Source organism: Melozone crissalis, unplaced genomic scaffold (genome assembly GCF_028551555.1).
Source record: "Melozone crissalis strain CALT ecotype California unplaced genomic scaffold, PUWL_Pcris_2 ptg000023l_1, whole genome shotgun sequence".
Lineage (NCBI taxonomy): Eukaryota > Metazoa > Chordata > Aves > Passeriformes > Passerellidae > Melozone > Melozone crissalis.
In genome coordinates, this window is record NW_026535801.1 from 8,351,856 (window position 1) to 8,379,428 (window position 27,573).

The 27,573-nt window shown below is 43.0% G+C and overlaps 1 protein-coding gene across 24 annotated transcripts in view; it reads right to left on the bottom strand.

Moving 5' to 3' along the window:
- Window positions 1-27,573, bottom strand: part of MAP2 (microtubule associated protein 2) — a 170,777-nt gene that overhangs the window by 32,464 nt on the left and 110,740 nt on the right. For 17 of the 24 annotated variants that reach the window (XM_054278303.1, XM_054278302.1, XM_054278306.1 and 14 more), the window contains 2 exons: window positions 14,012-14,125; window positions 11,702-11,779 (listed from right to left, as the gene is read on the bottom strand). In XM_054278303.1, coding sequence (XP_054134278.1) covers window positions 11,702-11,779; window positions 14,012-14,125 — 192 coding nt within the window. The remainder of the gene's footprint in view (window positions 1-11,701; window positions 11,780-14,011; window positions 14,126-27,573) is intronic. The other 7 variants (XM_054278321.1, XM_054278322.1, XM_054278310.1 and 4 more) reach the window with 2 other exon arrangements.

The following is a 27,573-nucleotide window of genomic DNA, read 5'->3' on the forward strand; positions in this document are numbered from 1 at the left end:
CCTAGAAATCTGCTTTAAAGCGTTAAATACTAGTTTCCTTTCAATATATAAGGTTTTCTAAGAAAAATGTGAGTTGTACATGTATAAATGTGAGCACTGAAATGAGATGATTTCATGTAAATTCTTTGTCTTCATGATTTGTATACAACAGCAATATCACAAATAACATCACTTCATTAGAAGCTGTGCTGAACTCTGTAGCTTATGTTACTTTTGTGTTAGTGAAGTCTGCAACTTCAAAGGAATCAGTGGTACCTTTGTGTGTTGCTGATATTTAAAACATTCATAGTTATAAATTTCTATGTATTTTTATACCTTTTTCTTCCACATGCAGCCTAAACTAGAGGTAATGCCTGCAAAGTGTTTTGCAAGTTTCAGAAGAGGCTGGTTTTTTAACTGTACCAGCTTATAACACTTGCTCTTTGTCAAATTACCAGAATCTCTCTGCTGTCACCAAACCAGCATGTGGAAATCAGCAACAGACCTACTAATACTCCCAGATCTTGAAGGTCTGGTCTTCAAAATGGCCAGTCACCTACAAAGATTTGGTGAAGTAGCTGAAGTCAAAGAATATTTGGCATGTTTCTGTGACTCTGGATCAGGCACTAATTAAATTAATTTGAAACTAAAAAGGCTACTCTTATACTCTGCCACTTTATTTTCAGAGGCTAATACCTAGTTAAGTTTTTTTAAATACCCACTCTGTCAATCATTAATAGCTCGATCTTTTTTTAATGTCCTGTGGAAGACAATGATTCCTATCTCATTTAAATCTTCCTGTAATGAAAAATATGAAGAGAAAGAATGCAGAATGTGGCATATCTTTCTTCACTAATCTGTAAAACAGTTTTTTTAAATTTTTTTTCTGAGTTTTTTCTAAAGCTTGTTACAACCAGCATTGGGCCAACTCTGAATTTCTTCAGATCTGAAGTCCATGGAGGCATCATTTTGCTTTGATGAATCTGACTGTTTTTAGAACAATTAGTATAAAAGTATTGCTCATTATTTAAATATTTAAATATGTTAATACTGAGTCAAAAAAGCAACTGCCATTCTAAAATCCACAGGTAACCAAACTAGAAATCTACACCTACAGTAATTTTGCTCCTTTATGTTTTTACATGTGGTAACTGACTTGCAATTCCCATGAAGTATAAAGCATGGCCACTGGGCTGACGTCATGCTCATTTCACAGGAATTAAATAGCTAGATACTGCTTTTCTCTATGTATCCTCCTGTCTCTCTTCCTGTAGTGCAAGCAAACAATACCAATAGCATCCAAGCATATTCTGACTGCCAAAGGAATTCAGTGCTCTTCAGCTGAGCCATTCAGAACACAAGCCTCCTAAATGCAGCATTCCTTAGCCAGGCAGGCAGTGGGTACATCACTACTCCACACAAGGTGCCTTTGCACCTTGTTCCATTGGCTGAACAGAAATATAATTAAAACAAAAATACTGAAGCCTAGTTCTTATGTACTGAAAGATGACTGAGTAAACATTTTGTTCAGAAACTATGTCTAAACTTCACCCAGTCCTAACCTTCACTTTGAAGGCAAATGTCCCAGTGGAAGTGATGGAGATTTTGCCTAAGAAGGGCACTCCAGCAGGGTTAAACATTTGTAATAAAGTGGCACACGCAAAAAATAAGAGTTCTGGCAATGACTGAGGAGAGGATGGGTGGATTGCAATGGATGACAAGGGTATGATATAAGAAGCAATAGCTTTAAGGAAGCTAAACCAGAATGCACTGAAGCGCACACAAAAAAACCAAACCAACCAAACAAAAATCCTGCACACTGCAAATGAAAACATTTCTACAGTTTAAGCATCTTTATGTCATAGTCAAAGGCGGCAAATCTGCTGTTTGAAAGAAATGCAGATGAACCTCTGCACCGAAAAGAAAAAAAATACATAGATTAGCAATGTGACTGGCAAACACATCTGAGATGGGGGAAAAAGGCTTACACAGAGGAATAAGCTTAGCTGCAAAGCAATATTTTACCATGGCAAAGTAAAAAACTCAGGAATCAGCCGCAGCGGTGGGAAACCATGTTGTCATACAGCACCTACACAACCAAATTATCCACTACACACTCTTCAAGCATAATAACAAGAGCAGTCATACTAATAAATGGGCAAAACAGAAAATGAAGCAGGCTTGGAAAGCACTGGAGAAAGCTGGAGAAGGATTTGCTGGCAGCAAACACATGCAAACCTAAGGAGGACACACCTTCCTCAGCCAAGGAAGAGGGTGTGTCTTTGAGGAGTGCTCCCACCACAGGGGTCACACTCCCTGCTGGATGCCACATTTGGCACTTTTTCTTCATGACACACTGAACCAGAATACAACTGACCCTCACAGAGGGCCTTTGCCTGGTCCAAAGGCTTAAGGGGCCTGTGCTCTTTCCCCCCTTACTTCCCAGGAAGAGCAGCAGGTTTCACTTCCACAGCCATCAGACTCTTTACTGGTTCTTCTTCTTGGAGATGGAAAGAACAGGGGACATCCCCACCAACAGTAAACACCAAGCACACAGCTGAACAGGATTGCTTTACATAACCCTTTCAGCACTGCATTTACATAACCCCTTCAGCTCAATATTTTCTATTTAAGTCTGTAAAGGACGGCCAGTATCCAGTTCATTTTAGCCACCATGGAACTGAATTTTCCTTAGGGAAAAAACCAAACCAAAAGCCTGCCTCCCCCCAGACAAGCATGTTTATGCCACAAGATGAGAGCTGAAACTGTTTTACAGGCATACCTCTCCCAAGGATGGCAGTGGGTCAAAGAGTCATTGGAAATGGAGATGGAATGGAATGATGGATGGCTCTGACAACACTAATGCATCAATGAGCTCAAAGTACACTGATATTTTTCTAATAAATGTGCTGTTTAGTCCAGTAAATGACATTCAGCTGAGGTGGAGGAAGGTATGAGGCATTGATTTCTTTCTGCTGACCTTGGTAATACAGACTGCTGAATGCCAGCAAGTCAATCTACTGTATGAATCCTCGATTTGGCAAAATACTGACAACTTTCATAGTCATAACTGGCCTTATGCATGGCTAATGATTAATGGTTTTTGCAAGATCTCTGCCAAGTTTCCTACACTGAATGGGTTTATAAACAATTCTCCCTTATGCTGTCTGACATCTGAAATCTTTATGTGAAAGTCACTATTTTAACTTAAGGACTCTTCATTTTCTTTGCTGCTTTCCCACTTATCCCCAGGCTCCTCATCATCAATTAAGGCAAACAAACCAATGAATGCAATACAACTATTTGTTCATCCAAATTTCTAAAACATACCATTCAGGCTGTTAGGATCAGTATAGTAGAATCAAGAACAGTCTTTGCTTGAGCCATGGCAGAAGAATTATTAGAAAAATCTCCATTCCAGGCTTTTACTCCAGCCACTGTGACTCAGACAAAAATTACTGTGCACTATTAGTATTCCCTCTGACAATAAGTAAGGATTAAGTGTGAATCCTGTGATTCAGCAATGTACTCAAGGAGCTGACCAGCAGCCATGCTGCAGGCAACCTGATGACATCCCTGAGTTTAAAAAGTGTCTCACAATGAAGTACTTTGCTGAATCAGACCTAGAACAAAGCATTTTCAAATCTGGAAGTGGCTGTATCCATCCTCTTGGAATTACAAAGGCTTTATTTTTCTCTTGAGACTGTCCCAGTGAAAACCAGATAATCAATCATCCCTTTCAGCTATGGCCTTAAAAGAATGATTTAAGGAACATAAACACTAGTCGAGGCTGAAAAAATATCACTATGTAAAGAACAACACATTATTAATAACATAAAATAATTAAGGTTAAATACTGTATCTTAAACGAACAGAAGCCAGGAGATTCAGAATCAGACCCTGACCAATGCCTGAGCACTGCAGAAACATTTACACATGGGTAGATTGTAAAAGCAGCCTTGCAGGACAACAGGTCTCCAGCTACAAGAGACCCTGACTTGAATAACTTGCTTTACTTTTCTTTTTCTAATTTTATGTACTTCCCTCTTAATTAAAAAATGCTAAGGACAGCCTTTTACTTTACTCTGAGCAAACCTCCTTCATTTCCTGGAACACTTTTCACAAAACCACATGAATAAAAATAATTACTCAAACTAGGAAGTTTTCCTTGAATTAACAAAAGAATCCTATATCCTCTCCTTGTGGAGCAGACTTATGCCAAACAGACTGCTGCCAGCAAGGACAGCTGTCTCACACAACAGTCTCAGCTGGAAGGACAGGAAGGTTCCTTCACACACAGAAGGATCATCAAGTCCAACTCTCAAGTGACCAACTCATACAGGGATTGAATCTTGGCATTTTAGCACGGTGTTCTCACCAGTGGAGAGGACCCCAGGGTCTCAAAATGCCTATCTTTGCACTCATGATCCAGCTTATCTGCCTTTTTTCTCCTCCATATAGATGTTCTGAGATCTTACACTCTCACCAGAGGCAGATGATATCATGGAAAGGAAGCTGCCCATGAACTAATCAGGCTGTTATGTACACTTCTAGGCACACAGCTAAAGTAAGGCAACCCCTGTGATTTTTCTATCTCCCTACCCTTGGTTAGATATGCTGACATGAACAATCTTCAATTATTAGTGCTGATCTCTTACTGATGCTGTTACTGTATTAGGCTCTTAATTCTGTAATTATCCTGTTAATTCTGAAAAACTCTGCTTTTCTTAAAATGAGCCAGAGTCTAGTTTCAGGGAGACAGCTCCATCCTCCTGAGACACAAACCTTTAGAGGATCCAGTACTATTTTTAACTTCAGCTGCCAAGACTGAGTGCTGTGAAATGAAACATCCAACTATTTCACCTTTGAGAAGTCGGCTGTTCTGTTAGTCAGTGAAGAAGACTCCCTTGATTTTACTTTTACAGAACCCCTACTGATGAAATGCTACTTACTGATGTGCTCTGGTCACAGAAACAGGAGGTACAGAGAGGCTTTTTTCCCCTCTGTGTGTGCAGTCAGCTGGCACAATACAAATGGAGTGTGTCCATTTCCACAAAACAACTGGAAATCAAACATGACCCAATATGGCCTGAAATTACCTGTGTACACTGGGGTAAAACTTACTTACTTCACCTGCTGGAGAATTCAAGTCCTTCCAGGGCTATCTTTGGTATAGACATATTTTTCCCCCATTGTGTAAACAATTGACTTATTTTCAGTAACAATATTGTGGCCTACTGTGCATATTGTTCTTGGCAGTATTTCTCTAGCACAAAGAACAAATTATCTTCCAGTTCTTTTGGCTAGCTGCTCCTTTTGCTTCTGCTCTAAGCCAAGCCTGAAGAACAAGATCCCTGATTTAAGTGGGAACCCACTGACCCCAAAGCTGCTCATGCTGCAGAGACATGGAGAGACTCTTGGAGGGGCATCACTTCCACCTGGGGAAAAACACAACCAGGTTTCCCTCCCCAGAAAGCAGCAATACCAGACACACAAGGAATGGAATGGATGGCAGGTGAGTAGAGGGGAAGAGGAACCAAATGGGACCATGCTCAGTTCACCTTCATCATGGCCCAACAAGACCTCTGTGCTCTTCACTGTGGCACTGGGGTGAGTACTAGAGCCAGCCCACTCTGAGCTGAACAAAGGGTGTTCATAGTACTCCTCATCTGAGCTGCAGGGCTCCTCCTGGGGCACAGACACTGAAATGGAGGGGGCCAGGTGCCACTCCCTGCTGGCTCCTGCAGTGACTCCCCCACAGCCAGGGCCGTGCTGGAGCAGCCCCACCTTATCCTCCGCCCCTGCATTTACAAACACACACAGACAGACAAAGGCTGCAGGACAGACAGACACACACAGCAAAAATAAAACAGGATGGACACATGCTCTAGCAGCACCAGCCACTGCCATGCTGGAGTGGATGACACCAGCCAGGCTATTGGTTAATGCAGGATGGAGGAATGAGGCAGTTGTGCATTTTAACACAGGGAGCATGTACCTGGCCCTTTCTGCTGGGTTTACCAACATCAGAAACCAATCCTAGCAGTAAGTGAATTTCAAAACTACACACTAATTGCTTAGAAGAACACATGCTGTGCACAAACCACATCTCACAACCCACACTTCCCTCATATGTATTACACACCTGACTGACTGTACTAAAAACCTCTGAAGTGTCCTGACATAACTGTATTCCTCATATTATTCAGATTTACTACTTAAAAGTGTAAAATTTTAAAAAATCTTTAATTAAAAAAAAAAGCCAGCTTACATTTTGGCCAGTGGTAATTTTATTTTTCATTGTACCTGTTTCAAAATTCCCCACTTTTCTTTTTCCTATAAATAAGCAGCATTTAAACAACAACAACAAAAAAAACCCTTTCCCAAAGAGCTATCTACCTTTTTTCCCTGATAAAGGCCACAAAGTGCTGCCCACAGCAGTCTCTGTTAGTCCTATATTTTATGCTGTTGTGTCATGTTTCCATGGGTGAACTAGCTCCCACCTCACTGTTTGCTAATGCTTTGGAATGACAGGCTTATTCCCATCACTGTAGCCTTGCAGAAAATCACATCAGTGGGACTACACCAGCTACTGACAAGTACAGGGAGGGGCAGTTTTTGCAAGACAAAGAAAAATAACACTTCCCAATGAAAATGACTGGCCTACCACCTCAGCCATACAAGCCTATAGGGGACACTTGGGACCTCCTGTAGGCTAAGGAATCCTCTCATCACGAATGAAGCCATGAAAATGAAACATCTAGTGCTAGAGAAAAGAGGTTTAAGTCCATTCTCAGTGTATGACACCTGGTAGTTTGATGAACACAGATCATGGGGTGCCTTAAGCAGCTGCAGCCGTTCCACTGGATTTCCTATCAAGCTCCAAGCCCATACTTTGTGTCCCTGGCCTTTCCAAAGGCAATTATAACTTACAGGATTCCCCCAGAGCCCCCAAAAATGTCACTCTTAGATCCAAAACAGAAAGCAAGGTTTTAACACAGGCAGTGTTAACAGATCTCTTTGTGAGATGCCAAAACAAGAGGGCTCAGGAATGCTACCCTAACTGTGATTACCCAAGCCTTGGAAACAATTTTGATCCAAAACAATCCCATTCATAAGAGCTTTAAGGTTCTTCCTGGAAAACAACAGGAAGTTTTAAGTTTCTTTCTACAGGACATCACGACAAAACAACATCTGTGTCTTTACAAAAAGCTCCTCCTCTGCTTTCTCAGGTAGCAAGTGTCCTGTAATGGCATGGCATGGATTTCTTATGCTGTAGGAGAAACCAATTCCATGGGTCCATGTTTAAGACTGGTGCCAGCCCTGAGGCTGGCTGGGACCAAAGGTGTGCACAAAGACCCCACATGGAACTCAGTTAGGAGAACTGTATTCACAGTTTCTTTCAGAAAGCAGAATGCACTAACCACTGATAATTTGGCTGCTTCTCTTTTGTAGTGGAATCCAATCCTCATATTCAGGGGTTTATGCAATATTAAAAGAGGCAGGTGTGGAAAGAAAACCTGGCAACCCACTTCTACCACGCAGGAAGCTCTGCAGAGCACTGCAGTAGGAAATGCTAAGCACAGCATTGTGCCCAAGCTTCCCATTTCCCCCTACTATTTAAGAGCCAAAAACAAGATTTCAGGGAATCATCTCAATCTATTTGCAGTGCAGAACCTGTGGATTTCTTCTCCACAAAAACATCTACAAAATTCTGTAACAGATTTGAGGGGGTTCAGAGTTTGCAAAAGGCAAATTACAGGGGGTGAGCCCACACTTCAGGGCACAAGAGACCAGGAATGAACTCCCTCCTAAATCCAAGAAGGTTCAAAACTTCAGCTCCCCCTTCTCTGCAGGGTGTCCTCACACCAGCCCATGAATTATTGAAGACAAGAGCTGAATGAGCAGAAGCACTTGCCACCTATTCAGCTGGAACTGGGACATTAAGATAAGAAGGGAAGGTTGCTATGGTCAAGAAGCTGAACACAGAGAGGGAAGATGTGCAGAAGGGGAGGTTCTCCTTCCAGCTGTGGATTTATTTACCCAAGGACCCTTCAAAAGCAAAATGCATCACCAAGAGTGAAGGTGAAATCCCAGCACACTATACTGTTGCAAACAAGACTGAAAATCCCTTCTTTATAGGCTCTGAACAGGCTGTACGAGAGAAAAACAAGGCTTTGCCTCTGTTCCTTAAAACTGCAGGAACTGACAGCAGTAAAAATGGTTAATACTTGCTATTGTGATGGTCCAAAATCACCAGGAGTGCAAAGCCTGCTGCTTTTTGGGGCTGTTATATCTGTGGCTATTTTACAGATTTACATTGGTTTTTTATCAGTTTGAAGGAAGATATTTTCAGAATTAATGCAGATAATTTCATTAACAGGATAATGATGTCTTCTAAGGAGGCTGTGCTTTTATTTCAGCAACAAGAAAAATCCTTTGTTATTATAGTCCCTCCTAATCTTTTCCGTCTCAATACATGGGAAAATCCCTAATGCATTTTAAAGCCCAAGATTAAGATCACTTCTCACAAAGGCTAATTCTGCTTTACTTCCCTTGTATGTTTTGAGAATGCCTTTCAAGAAGTAATTTCCACCGTCAACAGATCCATTTTCCAACACTTGATTCTTTTAAGTTTACAGAAAATTCTTATTTGGTATATAAAGGCTGATCTGCCTATTTCAAAGTGGAAGACAGTCCATCAGAGGCACCCTTCTTTTCCTTAATGTTTAAAATTTTTTTACATGAAGACATTGTGGACCATCATCAAAAGGCAAAAAGCACAAAAGAAATGCCAAGAAATTAGAGTATTACGTCAGTCCTTCCAGGCAGATACAACTGATAAAAGGATTAGAGGGTGCTAGGAAGAATTTAATTTCCTGAACAAAATGATGTTATTATAGTTGAAATGAATATAATAATTTCAATAAGGCAAATCAGTTCTCTTACCTTCTGCAGCAGTAAAAAGGGACAGGTTCATTTGAATGCTTTTCTGCAGCCAAATCCAAAAAACCTACATCCAACCGACTCCTCTCTCTCATGAAATAAACCTGACCCACAAACCTCTCTGTCTTTCCTACCTTTTTTTTTTTCCCCTTTTAATTTGTGTTTGCTGCATGGCTGGCCACATCCACCTTTGTCAGTCTACAACAGTGATTTCCTTCCTACATTGACTGAAGAAGTCTCTTGGATTCAAAGCAATGCGACACACACTGACAAGTGCATTAGGAAGAGCTTCTAGGAGAAGGGAAAAAAAAGGTCTGAGGCAGACACACCAACGGCTCACCTTTTTTGTTCAATTAATTAATAAACTGTATTTTACTAAGCAGAAAGATGGACAATGTAAAGATGCATGAGGATGGATTGCCAGATGGTATAGGGAACAGGAGGTTTAAACAAGTACAGGAAAACTGGGTCAAACCCTACTGAGGCAAACTCTTCTGAATGGGAACTTTGCCTGAATAAAATTGACAGGTCTGGCTCGCTCAGGTCAGCAAAACCTGAACTTACCCACAGAAAATAAGGACTGTATCTTCTAATACAGAGCAGAGCACAAGATTTTTACTGCCATTTTTACTATACTGAACTGACAATACCGATATTTTTGTAAAAAGCAACATAATAAATTTGTAGTGAAATTATTTCTAAGTTTTTTCTGTTGCTTCAAACAGCTCTACTGTGAGTTCCTGTTTGAGAGCCAGACATAAACAAGAAGCTTCTAGTACAGTTCATTAAAGACTCAGGACATGACTTCTACCTATACTTCCCTTATAAAACTTCCATCTGCTCTTAAAAATGAAGCACTGAATCAAAATATTCCACGTTGTGGAAAAGTCTCTTTTGATTAATGTTAAAGAAAATTATTGGAAAGTTATTAAAACTCAGGACATTGTGTAAATCATTGAAACATCTCCCAAGCACTGTCCTTTCAGCCCTTGTAACCACCTCTCTGCAGGGTAAGTGCTATTATATTAATTCAATTCTACATGCCAGGAAAGAGAAAAGCAACAATGTTCACTGAGTTGCTGAGTCATTTGCACAGCTGGGAGCTGCAGTCTGGCAGTAGATAATAACCTCAAGTTGTAGAGTGTTTTCCACCTTCCTGCGTTAGTACAACTAGCAAAATGCTTTCCATTTGCTGTGGGGGCAATCTACAACCTTCAATTAAACAATAGAAGGACTTTATAAAACCCTAAAAAAACATGCAAATATACAGCTGACACAAGCAGCACACAAAGCTGAACCTAAACCTGAGGCTAATGGAAGAACCTTGACATTGGACTGAAGCAGAACAAGAAGTCCTTCACCATGATATGAAAAATCAAAAAGCATACACAGGACTAACAAGTGAATTATGTATTAAAAAATAGTGATAAAGCCCTGGTAACAATTCTAAAAATCTTTGCTAATGCCTTACCAGTTCTCTTTTCAATTAATATTTTTGATTGCCATTACCTCTGTGTGATAAGCCTAGGAACTGTTGTATTGTTTTTTAAACACACAACAGGCAGATTTTTTTTTTAAAAACAACAATCAATTAATCAAATTCTTTATAACTGTTACTAACCACACCCAGTGGGCCCTTCCAGTAGAGTGGACTGACAAATGTTGTTGTTAACACAGCCTGTAATTTCATTGTGTCAAAAATGACTGCGTGATGGAACACGCCGAATTGCAGTGTCCTCATTAACTGAGTCAGAGAATGCTAGCATGTGAAATAGCAACCATCCACTTGCAAACTTCACAGAGGCTCTGTGTTAAAATACCAACAAAGTTTGTTCAGCAGATGATAGGAAATTATTTTCATGCACTTATGTAACAAAAAGAAAGATAAAACGCTGAAAGAAAATCCAAGAAGGAAGTAATTGGAGACATAAAAATGTGACTGACATGAGCTCAACTGACAGTCCCCTGGAGATTGTGAACCCAAATCCTCCTTATCCCCACGATGCAGCTCAGTTTGAACACCCTGCTGTCTCCCTGTGCTGCTGGCCCTGATGCAGCAGTTGTCTTCTGCTGAACAAAGCACTCACGCACACGCCTACACTGCGGCAGCTTCCAGGGATTCAGGCCTCTGCTCAACATCAAGGCAACACTTCAGTTCTTTGCTGGAGGAGGTTTCAGCAGGAGGAAAATGCAGTGATCACGGGCTACTGAAACTGAACACTCGTGCAGAACAGAATAGAAACTTGCTTGGTAAGACTAGAACGTGATTGCTGCACTTTGTGGGCACAACTTCCAATACATGCAGGCACTGGAGCATGAATTACAGGTCAAAGGCCAAAGAAATGATCCAGCTCTGAATCTCCTTGCTTTCATGCATTTAAGATTCCAAACCAAAAGGCAATGGTAATATTAGAAATGCAGCCAAACACATCTCAAGAAACAAACAATCACCTATACTTAATCATACTTCTGGTGACCACACTGGGACAGCAGTGGCTCATATTGCATACAACAGGCAAAAAAGTGAGCAACACTTCTCTTTTTCTTTAGCATGGATGTACTTAGCATATCCCTCAGCTACCTCTGTGCATGCATCTACCTCATCCATGCACTGCAGCTGGTTTGCACATGGGGAGTTACTGCTGAGAATGCCTTATTTTTCCATATGAGAAGTATCTCCACTGCAGAAAGTAGCTCCATTTTCTGATTTCCCCATCCTTTAGATTCATGTCTCATCCCTCTGCTGACAGCTCTGCAATGTCCAGGAGACCCTTACCTTCCTCCAGAACTCCAGTCTGCTCAGAAGCTGGTGATGGAGGTGGGGAAGGAGGCAGGTTGGCTGACTCTTCAACTGCTAGAAATCAAACAGTGAAAATGAGATAGTCATTAATTCCAGGAAGACCAATACATGATGTAAGCTGCAGTCAGCCTGTTCTGCCCAGCTGAGGAATTATCTGATGGGGACTCAATGCTTGCCAGATTTTTAGACAGATCCTTGCAGATTACATGGACTTTTTAAAATAAAAGGATTTAGTCTTCTGTTGTTGTTTTCTAATGGTATGAATTACTTACAAAATTCTGGTTATACAGCACAATATAAAAATCAAATATGAGATACTCTTTTAAATACGTATTGCCTCTTAAAAAGTGTTCAGTCACCCAAGGCAACAATAAAAAAGCTTGTGAGCACAGAGTTATTATAAATTCACACCAACTATCAGAAACTGGCACCCAATCTCTTTAATCCACCTTGAGTATGTGAAAAGACTCCATTCTGCACGCTTTTTTTTCTTCTGCTGCGTTCAAGGTTAATCACAGAACACATGCAAATATTGCTTGTCTAAATGCAAAAGATATCAGCACAGGGAACTTATATCAGCTGTGACATAACAGTGATTCAGCTGAGCAAGGCACAGTGAAAACTTAGATGCACTTGGACTGGGATTTACATTCATACCCAGTCATGAGAACAGATGCGAAAATAATTTTTTTTTCAAATACTTCAATTCAAGTATGTTGAAATTCTAAACAAGCTTCTTAAATGAACTCAGCATGACCTTTGCATTTGATCTCATACCAATAACTTAGTGAATTTTTTCTTTAAAAACAGATCCACTCCTGGGGCTTAACCAATGTTTAAAAAAAAAAAAAAAACAAATCTGTTTTAACAGCTCTGTCTTGTCAACAGCACCTTTCAACAGGCAGATCTCAGTTTACTGTTCAGGGCTCCTTTCCAAGCACAGGCAGAATTTTTCAAAAGCCCCAACAGAATTTTCCAGGCTTCCTCCTATTGATTTCAGTGTGATTTGGAGAAGACCATATGTGACTTGTCCTTAAGATGTGCTGTCCAGGGACAGAGTTTGTATAAACTCATCACAATGTATCTGATCACAGGAACTGTAACACCAAGAGTTGGTTAACTGATGGCATACTTCTCACAATGTCTTTTAAATTACTTATCTGACTAGATGGAACTGAATGCCCATTTTGCCTCTCCCAGGCCTGAGTGAAGTGATTTGGAGAATTGAGGTCTTCCATGTAAAACTGAGTCGCTGCAAAGAAGGGAATTACCAAGCAACACATCTCCCTGCTGCAGTTCTAAGTTAGTTCAATGAAGCAAAAAACCGTGGGAACAAAATTTCCAACAAATATTTTAAATTACCCATTGACTTTAATTCATTCCTAGGCAAGGCCAAGCACTGCACCAAAACAAGCAGATTACCTGTGGGGAAAACACTGCAGGGCATTGTTTTGATTTCATCACAATGAACATGCACTCAGCAGAATCTATCCCAGGACAGGCTGGCATGACTTCCTTACCTCAGGATGAAGAATGTCCTTTCTCTGGCCTTTTGTGGACATGTTTTGAGTTACTGCAAAAGCTTTCTAGCAAGGAGCAAGCACTTGAGGTACAAATGGCTTGATACCTACCTTCTTTTATAGATGGATAAGATAGATAACAGACATGTATATTTCAGAGATATTAAACAAAGGAGGCAAGAGGAGGATGGAGACACAGCATGGACCAGTGGCATTCTTACCCCTTCCAGTACAGACTGCTGGAATTTGCTTTTGCCACATGACTCCTCCTTCCACAATCTGCCCTCACTCTGCCTGGTGCTCTCAACCTGGTGTCCCCATTCATTCCTTTCTGCTTCCTGTGGAGGTGCTGCCCCCTCCATCCATTTGAGCAGCTGCCATCCAACCAGCAAAGCCTCACTTTCTTTTTATTTGTCACTCCATCTTTGCCTCTTCAGATGTTAATCCTTCACATGGCTCAACACAAACAACCCCAACCAACCTGATGACAAACCCTACCACCAAACACACTCATGGCTACTCAACCATGAGTCAAAACCAAGGTGGAGAAGTGCTGTTAGAGCAAACAGGGAATGAGACAGTCACAGGGCTATGAAGAACAAGGATCCTGCTATAATCCTGTGGTTCCAGCATTTATCCAGTGGTGGCTATGGTTTACAACCACAATCACAAGCAACATGAATGCATAGCTGGAACTACATTTTTAATACACATACAGACATTTTCAGACACAAGGATACCTGGAACATTCTTTTTCTCATTTTACCTAAAGGTAGTGATCCAGGCTGATCTTTGTGCTGGGCTTCTTTTTCCTGTTCACCTTTCAGGACTGCTACAGCTTCAGCTGTTACTACTTGTACTATCCTCGCAGACACTTCTTCTGTGGCAGCAGCAAAATCAGAAAAACAGAAAAAAAAGCATGCTAATCAGAATGGTGTTCTGAAATCAGAAAGATTAGCTTAAACAATAAAAAACCAGAGGCTGATTTAATCCATTTTTAAAAGGTAATCTTTTTTCCTGAAATACAAGGAAACCATTAAAAATAAAAGGGAAGGACCAGATATTCCAAAGGTTTTGAGTGGAAAATACCAAGTATTTATAAAGATCAGGAGCTTGCTCTAATCAGGATGCACAAAGCATCATTATTAAATGTTCCTTCTATTAGGGACAATGTGCAGCAACTGCAATATTTTAGGACAATCATTTATTAAATGCCTAGAAAAATGTCTGTAGGTATTGTTTTGCAAATGGGTAGAATGGGTAGCTGAGTAATGTATTTTTTGACATTTAATATACAAAGCTAGCTGCATTCCAACATGCCCTTTGGACTCTAATTCCTCCTCAGCAGCACACAGTATGCATTAAAGGCACTTCCCAGACAGCCATCTCTGCTGGTGAGGGGCTTGAAGGGCCAAATAACATTCCTGCATGGTTAAAATCAATACTTCACCTTCCTCACCCCTTTGAAGACTGCCACACAAAGATTTATTTAAACAGTAGGTGTGAGTACCATGCAGAGGGATGGCAGAGATGACATTTTTTTGGTGGAATGGGCTCCTTGCTGCTGGCCCCCAAGCTGCTCTGTGCATGGAGCTGACTCAGGCACTGCATGCTTGACAGAGCTGGGTGCCACAGAACCCACACTCTGCTCTTCCCCACTGCCCACAGGCTGCAGCACACCTGGAAGGGCTGAGAACTGCCTGCTCTGGTGAGCAGAATGTAGAAGTAGGACCACTCAAGGAGTGAATTCTTCCAAACTGAGAAACTGTCTCAGCTTGACTCCAGAACCACTCAAAGGTGCAGTGAGACCTCATCAGGCACACAGCTGCATAGGGAAGCAACCAGAGAAGTTTCCTCCCCTCTGGAAGTTCAGGTGCCTTTGATGTAACAAATCAAGATGTTAAGGGCTGGTCCAGCAGCATTCAGAAAGCAAAGGGTTTGTGGTTCTTATCTGTATTTGAGTCTGCTCTCCCTTAGTCATTAATCAATGTATTTCTCTCTCTCAGCCAAACTCAGTGGAAATAACCCCCTTCCCTCTCCAGCTATATCCAAGTGCTGTCTGACAGCTGTTCCCAACACAGATGGAGCTGACCCCCAGGGAAGGCCACAAGCTGCACAGTCAGAGCCCACCAGCTGCACAGCTGGGCACACCTGGGAACAGAGCAAAACTGCTTCTCCAGCCCTTGTGTGGAGACAGAGGTTTGTAATGGCAGAAGTCAATACACCCTGCTCCTGCCAGAGCCCCCATTAGTCATCATCCTGAGGGCAGGAATAAAAGCTCTGCTCACTCATTACCACATCCTTCAGGCAAGAACTGCCTGGGAAGGGCAAGTATGTTTAAATCAATGCCCTACATGTATCTTTACAGCAACCACTCTGACAAGGGACTGTCCATTAGATTAATAATGATTTATTTTCACAGTCACTCTTACAGAATTCCCTTGTATTTTTATTGTGAAGCTATTCCTCTTCATTTGTCCTTTAGAAAAGCCAATTGATTTTCCCAAAAAACACAGATGTGAATTACCGCAACCATGTTTGTCTAAAACCAAAGTGCTATGTTAATCTTACTTTTACACAAACTATTTAATGAGATATTAAAAATTCCCACCCACTGGCAAAGAACATTCCTAATTGTTGGTGTTTATACCTTACAATTCACTGCACTCCTGGCTGGTCACCTGGAGGGCACTAACTGCAACAGTTCCATTGGCTGCTGCCAACAGCAAAAGTAGATGGAGGAATACACCAGAACAACTACCAAGCAATGACACAAACAAGCTGATTTGAAAAACATGAATTTGCAAAAACATTTGAAATACATGGATATAAACTTGAGGATAAATACAGATTAGAAATCTAAAGATGCTGCTTTCCTACTGTCAGGGATGAGAAGTTCTGGCAGCCTTCCACACTGGAAGAAATAAATCAACTGTTTTTTGAGATGAGGCTACGTATGATAAAGGTGCCTGTAGGAGGAGAATATGAATAGCAGCTCTAGTTCTGCTCTTCTGTTTAACAACACATCCCTAGTATAAGATGAAAGTCCCCTCTGTGGTTAAGCAGATCAAATGGAGCACCATAACCCCACCAATCAAGTCATGCATGTGGCCAGTCCTATAGATCAAAGAGCAGGGATATTGATTTGAAGCCCAGCAATCTTCCCAGCTGCCTTTCAGGGGCCTGCACTTCATTTTGGGGCTTTGCACCTCCTTTTGGGCTGCTTCCACACGTGCTGGATGCTGGGGGTGCTTTTTGCCACCTCTTGGTTCCTTCCTCGCGTGAGAAACAAAAAGCAGACGCTTCCCAGACCTCCCAGACTCTCACATGGTGCTGCTGCAGACCAGTGGACTGGACACAAATGTGGAATCCTTACAGGTCCTGACAGCTCCCTGTGTTGTGAGGCACAGGCAGCCTGCAAAGCACGAGCTGGGAAAACCTGGAGAAGGAATCTGTAGCGAGGCCCATGCTGCTCCTGGGGCGCTCCCCACACCACAGTGTGCTGCAGCACCTCCCATGGGCTGGGGAGAGACAAACTGCTCTTCCACAAAGCAAACTTGGACAGCTGGTGTATCCCTGTTCACATTCTGCTCTTTCAGAGCAGGAAAGAGCATTGCCCTCACAGCTCTAGTGAGGAGGACAGCACAGAGCTTCACTGAGTGCCATGGCTACAGAAGACCCCACAAAAACTCCTGGCACCTGAAGGATGTGACACATGGCTCTCCTGTCAAAACTTCCACCAAGCTACTATCACAATACCAAAGCAACATCAGACCAAAGCAACATCATCAAGGCTATTGGCTCAGATGACAAATCAAGACTCAATGAGGAAGATTGTTAAAAGAATCCATTTTTGCAGCTTATGTTCACATGAAATTTTTAATGAAAGTCTCCAATTAATTTCTGCTATAGAATATGCAAACCTCTTTCAGGTTTAGTACCCTGGAACATATTCAAAGGAAATCCCCTTGGTCAACTGCTTTCCATGAGCCAAGCAACCCTCCTCTCAGCAGGGTAAATATAAATCATTAAAAACTGCCTCCTTTTTAATAGAATTTATACTTGTTCCCATCCAGCCTGGTTGTCTACCACAAATGGGCTCTACAAGCTCAGAAAGCAGTTCTCACCCTCTCAGCTCTCTTCCTGATTTAATTTGCCTGGGACAAAGATAATGCTCCACAAGGAGCTATGAGGGAGGGTGAAAGGTTGTCTCCTGTTAAATAGAAATTTCTATTTCAGGCTACGCAAAATAAGTAAATAAAAATACAAATGGCCTCTGGGCTTGTATGTTTTGTTCAGTTTGTTTTGTTTGGCAGTGTTCTTTAATCAAGAAAGGCTTATTTCTGAACACTCTGCTGATGGATATTTTGGGTGACACAGGGGGCATGGGCAGTTCATCAGAACAGTGCTTTTGCCATACATGACTGCTGCAAAAGGACAGACTTCTGTGTACTAATGGACACTATAAATAGAAGATCCAGTGGGTAAGTCAAATCCTCACAGGGCTGCTATTGAGACTTTTTTCATAGTTTTCTTATGGTTCAGTTAAAGTTCAAGGCAGCCTAATGATAAAGAACAAACAAACAAAAAACAAAACAAGACCCAAAAAAAGGGAAAATTAGGCAGCTTGAATGCTGTGGATGCTGGGCTATCTATTCACTAGACATGGTTTTGCTTGTAGATATTTATTTTCCCTCTCTTTAAACAATCAGACTCTCTCTGACTCTACTTCATGCCACAGAAACAGCATTAACATACAAAACAAGCTACAACAAATAGATTTATTTCTTGAAAGCAACAAGGAGCATGGCTTTACCTTAGACTCTAGCAGAACAAAGAACAGCACCATGCCTTTTCTTTGCATTTTGTAGACATTAAAATGTTGCTTCTTTTACCAAGATGTCAGCTGTTCATGGTACAGGACACAGACAGAACTTCAGTTTGATTTTAGGGAACACAGAACCCTAAGGTATAGGCAGCCCTTGAATGGGATGTCCATAACAGGGAGAAAACACAGTGAAAACCCTCAGCAGGAGCTCTCCAAAGCCCTGACAGGGAGCAGGCTGAGGTGAGAGGGCTGACAGACCAGGATGGCAGTTCTGCTGCTCCCTCAAAGGTCACTTCAGACCCCACACTCCAGCAGGGCTGCCAGGTCAGCTCTGCCCAGCTGCTTCCAGTGCCACGGCTCTTCTGTGGTAGGAACAGAGGACAGAGCCCTGTCTGGGGCACTACACTAATTTAAACCAAAGTTAAAACTCAAAGGAATTAAGCACTCTGTGCTCCTGGTTTTGGAAGTCAGCCCAATTCTTCTCCCAACCCCAGCACACCAAATCAGATCAGGAATCTCCGTGTCCCAGGGATGACTTGGGGACACAGACCCCTTCCAGGGTACTGACATGCACAGAGGATGCTGAACCAGCTGTGATGGAGAGGCACAGCCTTCCCTCTTGGCTGTGTTTAGAAGGCTGCTGCCCTCCTCACAAGTACACCCACGGGCACAGGAGCTGCCCAATCCCCAGCCCAGCCACTCCAGCACTGAGAATTACACTGAAGCAGGTGTAATTCCAACCTGAAATTCATCATTCCTGCACTCCCTCCTGACAGCTGAGCCCCCTTCCCAGACAGACTCAGGGCTGGTAAATGAGGCTCCATGCCAAAGACTGGCTACAGCACAATGCAGTATGTGGGATCAGATCCTGTACAAGGCCAAGATGTAATTTCAAAGCTCTCCTTGGTTCCTTATTGATCCTGCTGCATTTGTCATTGGACTGCAGATGTCTCCACTGGCACATTACCTACAACACTTCTATTTCCCATGACAGCTTTCCATTCCATTAACTTTTATAACAGACATGTTTACCAGCCCCAGAGACAGATATACAGACAGTGGCAAGAGTCTTTCAAAATAGGTGTCTGAGCTTTCAGGCCTTGACATAAACATTTCCACAAAACAGTTTTAAAAAATAGGGTTTTTTAAAATCTGCAACTATAAAGGCAAGAGCAAACATCAGATCTGTGAGACATCTGTGATGTCTGTTCTTTACACGCCCTTTTAATGGTTGTCCTTCAGCCTCTAGCACTTTTTTCTCTTTCAACCTACCACAACCTCAGACTCAGCTCATGGAGAAGCTGAGTTTGCTATGAACACCACTTCTTAGGTGAAACTGCTCAGCTGTTTTGTTTCATCCAGCAACGCCTTTTATCTTCTCTCCCGTGTCCCTCTGTGCAATGATTACTCTGAGGACTGGTTTTGACAGGATGGGCAGGGCTCACAGCCTCTCCCTGCCTCACAGGTGTGTGACTGGCACTGATGCAAGGATCCTGCTGGCAGTGAACTGGGAGCTGGTGCAGCCTGCCCTGAGAACAGCCTGCTGGTCACCTCATGTAAGAGTGTCAGAGATTCCTCAGGCCAGAGATCTCCAGTCAGATCAGAGTGTTTCTCCTCAGCTCTTCTCCTTTCCTGCCTGCAGTCACCTGTGTTTCATGACTGCCATTCAGCAAGATCACTTATCTATTGCTCCTTCCCACCTTGAGAACCCATTTCAGAGCAACAGGGACAATGCCTCCTGATATGAAATGCATATCACGTCTCCAAAATTTCATCAGGACAGTCTTCCCAGACTAGAGCAGCAGCCTGCCTTCCTCTTTCTGGCAACAGCTCTACCCAATGCCATCAGGGTGGCAGCAAGACCTTGAGTGTCCTGTGGCCACAGAAGATGCCACAGCCTCTGTAAAGCATAACTTGTTAAAGGCATAAACAAAGTTTACCATGCTTACTGCATGGTCATTCTCATTTCTGGGCTGAATATTTTGAACGGATGTATCATGCACCAGACTGAAAGAATCCTTCTTGAGGGAATAAAACTGTTCTTTAAGAAAGCAGAGGGAAGGATTCCTGTTCTAGGAAGAGGTAAGGTGAACACTTTCAAATCCAATTCTCCAAATAAAGGATTGCAGCTCAGTAGAAGACACCAATAACCAACTGCCTGATGAGTAGCGTGCAGAATCCCTGCTCTTATTTGTTTTCATTTATCTCTTAAGCATTCTAGAGCCTTCTGCTCCAGGAGAAAACCAAGGAAAAGGGATGACAGGAAGGAGGAACAGAAAGAAGGAGACTGCAAATTGTGTCAAAACTTCACACACATTCATAGGGTCGCCAATCAAACACCTACTAAGACAAAGCAGCAAGCTCAGTTAAAGTAAAGGGTAATTAATGTTCCTGGAGCACTGAGGCAGAAGAAGGATTAAAGAAAGCTGCAATGAGATGGAAAGGAAAAAATAATATGTTTCATTAATTTTGCTACATTTTAAGGAAAGAACACAGGCAGAGCACAACAAAAGGATTAGCTACATGTATACTTGCAGAATTGTGAAAACAAAGCAATTTCAGTCAAGATGTGCCTGTCAAAATCCTCAGTGGGATTCAGAGCAGTTTCCAAGGTAACCAGCACTAATTGTTGGCACAGTGCAATCGAGTCAACAACAAAAGCACAAAGCAACCTGCACCGCCTTGTGAGGCAAAACACCCCACATATTCCTGCAGAAAGAGAAGATACAAAATGGCTATTTGCTGTCTTTGATGATTTGAAAAGCCAAACAGGACCTATGGATTTTTTTCCCCCGGGTCCTGCAGTTCTGAGTGCAGCTGGGCTGTAAAGCAAATAGCAATTCGATTTGTTTAGAGGCATTAGCCAGTCCCCTAAGGACAGGTCCTGAATCCATGCACAGCTCTCCTGGAAGCTGGTGGATGACTTGTTTCACTCAAGACTACTGAAATGACGGAGGAAAAAAAAAGATGCAGGCATTACCCAGTGCATTTGGGGTGGAAAAAGCAAAGATACACCTTGGACTTGATCTCTGGGATGACGACAGCTCTAAATACTGCCTTTCTGCATGCAGATTAAAAAACAAATGCACAGCAGCTATCAAAGTATTATGAATAAGTTATATAAACCCCAAAAAGTGCCAACAGATTAGTGCTTGAGATTGAAGAAAAAAAGCCATAACGTAGCTTTGCAGAATTCAAATACTGGCTTTCAAACGGCTTTTGTGAGTGTAAATATTTTGCTGTAAGTAGGTCCTTGATCTGGATGTTGGCAATATTAACAATAATTGGCAGGAGTTATGGAGGCAAATAATATGAACATCAGCTTTTAAATTAAATGCAGCCACAACACAACAGACAAGTATCATTTCCCTAATAAACTCATTGACTTTAAGCTACTGCAGCATCCGTGAGGACAGCGACAGATTAATTTAATCACCAGGATTCACCAGCTAACCAGCAGAACAGGCCAGAAAAGGTCTGTGTTTTGGGAAAGAAAGAGCTTTGACAGTTTAATGCACTGGATTCCCAAGGTACAAACATTCAGATTAATGTTGGTGAAAAACGTATTGCAGTCACTGTGTGAGAAGGGCAGAACAGGTGAGCTACAGCTGAGTACCTGGCTCAGCAGCTTCATACCCTGGTGAGCCCCACTGTAAATGCATTGCACCTCTGTGTTTTGGGGTATTCAACAGCTTCTCCTCTATTGTCCTCAAACTCTAGATTGTAAATCCAAACTACAACCACCCAGCTCCTTAACACTTTTGAACGTGATGATCTTGGAGGTCTTTTCCACCCTCAGTGATTCTCTGATTCTTGTGCTATCTGCTTTATATCAGAGTAAATCTGGTGCACAGCTGGGCTCCTGGCTGCAGCTGAGCAGTGCTGGCCTGGCTGTGCGCTGCCACAAACACAGGGTGGCTTTCCTGGGCACCCTGCAGCACTCAAGGAAGCAGCAGGGAAGCTCAGGCTGCCTGTCCCTGGATTGCTTCCACATGTTCTGTGTGTGTTTCAGCTCCCCTGCTCTGACTGAATTTCCCTGATCGCTTTCTGCAGTGGGAGAGTTGGACACATTGTCCAAATCTCCAAGGCACACAGTGCAAAACCTAAAGAGACTCATGCCAGGAACCAGGAGCCATTCTGAAAGCTCCAGTGAGCCCCTCCTTTGGTTCCCTTTGGCTCCCTAGCACATTTATTAGGCAGAGCCCTCTGCTACACTCAAGCAGCTGTAGAACAAAACACCTACGGACCAGTCCCCTCCTCAGCCCCCCCTGGAATATGTAAGTCTGTTAAAAAGGACTCATACCAATGTCAGTATAATAATGCAACACTTTAAAAATGAGTCCTCATTACTGCAATACTTGTTTCCTGTGCATCCCCTGAGTCCATCTTCTTAATTCTACTGCCTGGAACAAAATATTTACTGTCAGCATTTCCCAGCCAAATCAGAGGTGGGAAAAGCTATCAGTTCTGTTTTGTCTGATGCCCAGGCAACACAATTTAGAGCAATATTGAAGCTGACAACACCAAACCCACAGCCAGGGCAAGGCAGTGATGTCCCACTGCCTTTCCTGAGATTTGGCATCAGCTCAGAACAACACCTGCACATACAAAGCAGCTATATCTATCTTTCCCCAAAAGTATTAATTCCCTAGGACTCACACAGAAGAAACCACTTTGGCTTCAAAACAAAGAACCAGCTATTTAATCCTTTCAGTGTGAGTAAATGCACATAATGGGTAAGTCACTTTTAAATCAATATTAGTTTTGGGCTTCAGTACAAGTTAACATTTTAAACAAACTGACTTTTAAGAACCTCTACAAAAGTCAATGAAGCATCAACCACCTACAGAAGGAGGTGATGCATCCCATAAAGTTCATTTTTAGCTCCTTTGGGATGATTTTAAACACTGTACAGTGCTTTCTCTGATGTTTTTTAAAAAAGATTCACAATGTGCTACAGAAACTTTGCTGGATTTAAGCTTAAAATTAACATTAACCCGTGCACATATTGTGTGGGATTTAGTCATGCCTGGTCAGGATGACTGAAGATTATTAACCTGTCAATGCCAACAGAATGCTGGTTTAACCCATCAGGGATATTTAACACACAAAATGCAGCAATGCCATGCCCTGCTCACCTCAGTGCCCACGCTGCTGGTCCAGCCCAGCTCTGCAGTGCAGCAGCAGCTGCATGGCTGATCTCTCCCAAGCCCTGCTTCCCAGTCCAGCCTGCACCTGTACCAAGGCAGGGGTGTTTCTCCTGCCAACAGAGGAGTGGTGCTGCATCCTTCCAAAGGAGCATGTGCAAATGTCCCCCCAGACAGGCAGTGGCCTGTGTCATGTACAGATTAACCTTCAGAGCAGTTCTCAGCCAAGGTCAGCAGTTCTCCCATCTCTGCCCCTCTTTTCTGGCCCTGCCTCAGCTGAAGGGAGCCTTGCCTCTGACCAGGACTCATCCCTGAACCCTGCTCCCATCCACTGCCTGCCCACTCCTGGGGACTGCCAGCTCCCAGCTCTGTGTGTGCAATGAGATTAGGAAAGAGAAACGTGCACCTTCTCTTGAAGGAAAATGTGAGAGATGCACATCCAAGCCCTCAGTGCAGCTTCAGTGCCCTGGCACAGGATGCCCAGAGAAGCTGTGGCTGCCTCATCCCTGCAAGTGTCCAAGGTCACGTGGGACAGGCCTTGGAGCAGCCTGGGATTGGAATGAGATTAGCTTTAAGTTCCCTTCCCACCCAAACCATTCTATGGTTCAGTGACCTTCTGAACCATCTCTTGCACTTTTGCCAAAGCTGTCTTCTCTGGCACGTAAATAGCTGCAAGCTTCTGCAGCCACAGTGCTGGAGATGTCCAGCTGCTGGAGGAGAGCTGAGACCAGGGCTGGGGGCACTGCAGCCTCCAGGAGAGCTGCATCCAGAGGCTGAGCTCCCCAGTGTACTGAGAATGAGGAGCAGTTGTGGAAATTCCAGGTTGCAGAGGAGCTACACTGGATGGCTGGGATAAAGCTGGGAGCACATAGAGAGAACAAGCCTAAAAAAAGAGACAACGTAAGTGAGAAAGGAGAAAGAGAAAGAAGAGATGACAGAGCAATTGTTGAGAAGGATGACATATTCTCAAATAGAGAGAAAGGATGACAGGGAAGGAAAAAGAAAGCAACTCTCACACAGGAACAGGTAGGGATTAATATCAGCTCACCAACAACCTCTGCAGGCTGTGTTACACCAGATGTAGCACATACTCTGAATTTGGGGTAAAAAAGGAACAATCACCACTGAATCTATTCCCTCTCCCCATATGTGGTGCAAGGCTGTGGATGAAAGCAGTTTCAGTACAGCAGCAAGACTGCCCCATCTTCACAGCACTGGCAGCTGATACATTCATAAAGAGGAGCAGAATTATCTGTCTGGACAGATGCATGGGCAGAGAACCAGACTGTAAATCAGTTTTATCCTAACTGCCAGAGGTTATAGAGGTTGCTGGAAGCTCTACCAAACTGATCATGTGTCATTATCAATTAGTCTCACTGAAGGAAATAGAAACAAAAAGCAAAGTACCTGGGGTTTATTCTCCCCTCCCAAAATGCATAGTGCTTCCCAGTGAATCTGATTTCCATGGACTATTCAATATACTTAGTCCTGAGTGAAATGACTCTGAGAAGCAGCTAAGAGGTTTTCCTGCCCTGGAGCTAATGATATCTTTCAGTTATTTTCCATAAAATAAAACTGCATACAACTAAAACTAAAGTTTTGGACAGTTACTTTCCACACACAGGAGAAGGGCTCACTCCCATGATCTAATGTACACAGCTGGGGTGCCTTGAGTTTCCTGCACTTTCTGCATGTCATAAGGAATGCCTTAATATAACAAAACCCCACAAAACAACCAAAACTGCATTTCTAAATCATCACTTCAGAAGAGGTTTTCCAAGCATCACTTACTGTGCTCTGTAGTCAGTCTGTGAAACAGCAGAGAAAATGTAAATATTTTGCTCAGAATCCCCCAAAGAACAAATAACAGCGGAAACACCATCACACAGACATCTCACTTGGAGTGTCTTTGAATTTCCAGATCAGGCATTGGTAGGGACAGGCACTGATCATCAGTGCTCAGCTGCCAGCCAATGCCAGCTGTTCTGTGCTGATTTCCATCTCTTCAGCTGGCAAAGGCAAGCAAATCTGTATTACCATTATAAGGACTGAATTTCAAGTGAGCATTAATCTACCAGTAGCAACTCCACAGAACAAAAAACCCTAACCAAAACATTAGTACACACTGAGTTTTGCTGTCCTTACCCAGGATATGAATATAGCAAGAGAAGAGATGGTTTCTTCTCTATACTGTAACCTCACAGATAGACAAAGACATGGGGTTGTCTTTTGCTTCCTTCTACTATTTCCTTTGAGTTTCTCACTCAAATTAAAACCCAGATTGCCTTTGCTTTCCAATTTTAATAGAGAGTAGCTAATCATGGTTAGTCAAATCAAGGAATTTGCATATATATCTCTCTCATACTTGTACTTTGTACAGAAAATATACCCCAAAGTACTATTTTCTTTTCATTTCCCTCAAAGTGGTGCCTCAGTGAGCACTACAGAGTGGGGTCCCGATCACAAAGTGCTTGCAGTCTCTTCCTTATCTCCCTTAACCTTGAGAAGCAAATGGTAGAGGAAAAGAGGAGAAAAACTAAATCCTCCTTTCCTTTGTCAGGCAGCCTGACTGTGGCTCACAGACGTCACAGGGAGCCTGTGCACTCCTGAATGCTAAATAATCTCCTAGGCTACATTCTTTCCCTCAGTGGAGCTTAGAAAGAGATCTCACTTTGAGCAGGGCCACGTTGACATGGCAACGGGGGAGAAAAGAAATCAGCAAGCCTGGAGGAGACTTTGTGTGACTCTCATTTTTGTGAGGGATGTGATGGTACCTACCTCCTCTCTACCAAGGATCCAACCTGTGCCCAGTGGGTGAGGAAGGGCTGATGTCCACCCTGTGTGCTGGCAGGACCTGGGGACGCCTTGTCCTGGGCTGGGAAGTGCATCAACCCAACACCTGAGCTTCCACAGTGGAAAAACAGGAAGGAGGGATTTGTGAAGTGTGGGGCTCAGTGGGTTAAAGACTGCCCTCATCACCCAGGGAGCTGGAAATGGGGCCAGCAGTGCTCACCAGCACATCCCCTGCTGTCACCTAAGAACCTGCTGCTTCCCTTCCAAGGTGACTTTGGAGGAGAAGGTGCCATTTCAGCTCTGCCTGAAACAAGAGTAGCTGTGTGCCTGCAAAACAAGGCTCTGTTGTTTAGTAATGAACCTTCTTCCAAATCCTTCTGCCCTCAGACCAAAACTGGAATGAAAGATTATATGCTGGCACAGTCCCCAGCAATACCAGCTGCTCAGTGCCAAATACTGCCCAGTGTTTCTGAATGTCCTTTATGATGCCATCATGGTGATGGAGACCCTGATAGACCCTTTAAACACAACACAAGTAATGAGCCTTTGAAGCATCCCATCTCTGCCTCTCTCAAGGGGCAGGGCTGAGCCCAGCCCAGAGGGCAGAACCTGTGGGGAGGTGGCACACAGCCCTGCACAGTGCTGGGCCACCTGTCCCTGGCTCACCTGGGGTAGCTCTCTCCACCCTGGTGCCTTTTCTTTTACAAATCCTGTCTACTTCATGTAATTCATAAATGCACAAGCTGTTGCCTACCACACACTTTATAAACTGAAGAGGACTCCAGCAGAACAAGCCATAAATTAGAATGTTTTCTGAGCACAGCTGCCCCTCCAGTCACTCAGCTAATGCCACTGCTGGATGGTCGAGATCTGACCAACAGAGACAGGGAAATCTGCATTTACAGTCCTCATTAGAACAGGTACTGAAACATGGATGGTGGGGAGGGAGGGCAGAGGCAAGCAAAAAGCAGAGACAAGGCAAAAATGAAACTCCCAGAATGCCTTCAGTATTTGACATTTTCAGCAGCAATAACTCTCCTGGTCACAGCAGTCCCCCAAGAAGGGCTGCAGATGTTCCCAAAAGGCAACTCTGACAAACAGAGCTCATGGCACACAGTCTAAACTAAGGTGTGGCTGAAACATGTTATGAAAGATGCTTCTTCCATACCCCAGCCTTGTTGTTCCTTGCTACATCTCTGAGGTTATAGATTATGTTTTCTGGGAGCACTGACAGCATCAAGTGCGTGCTGGTTGCCAAGCCAACACGCTCACAGGCACTCTGCTCTCGCTTCTTAAAGAAGCACAGCTGCTTTTGCACTGCTTGTATTGTCACAAGGAAACAGCCAAGTGAATTGAAACACCAACAGGGAGCCTGAGGGAATGGCTGTGGATGCCTTCCCTGGGCCAAAAGCAGCGCTGATGTCGTACAATGCAGCAGTTGGCTCTCACAATGTTACTGCACCTGGTTTGGGATACAGTTTCCAAAAGCAGATCTGAACCACACACTCCCAGAGCAGCTAAGGGTTAAAACAGCCTGATGGCTGATGTTCTCTATGTGGC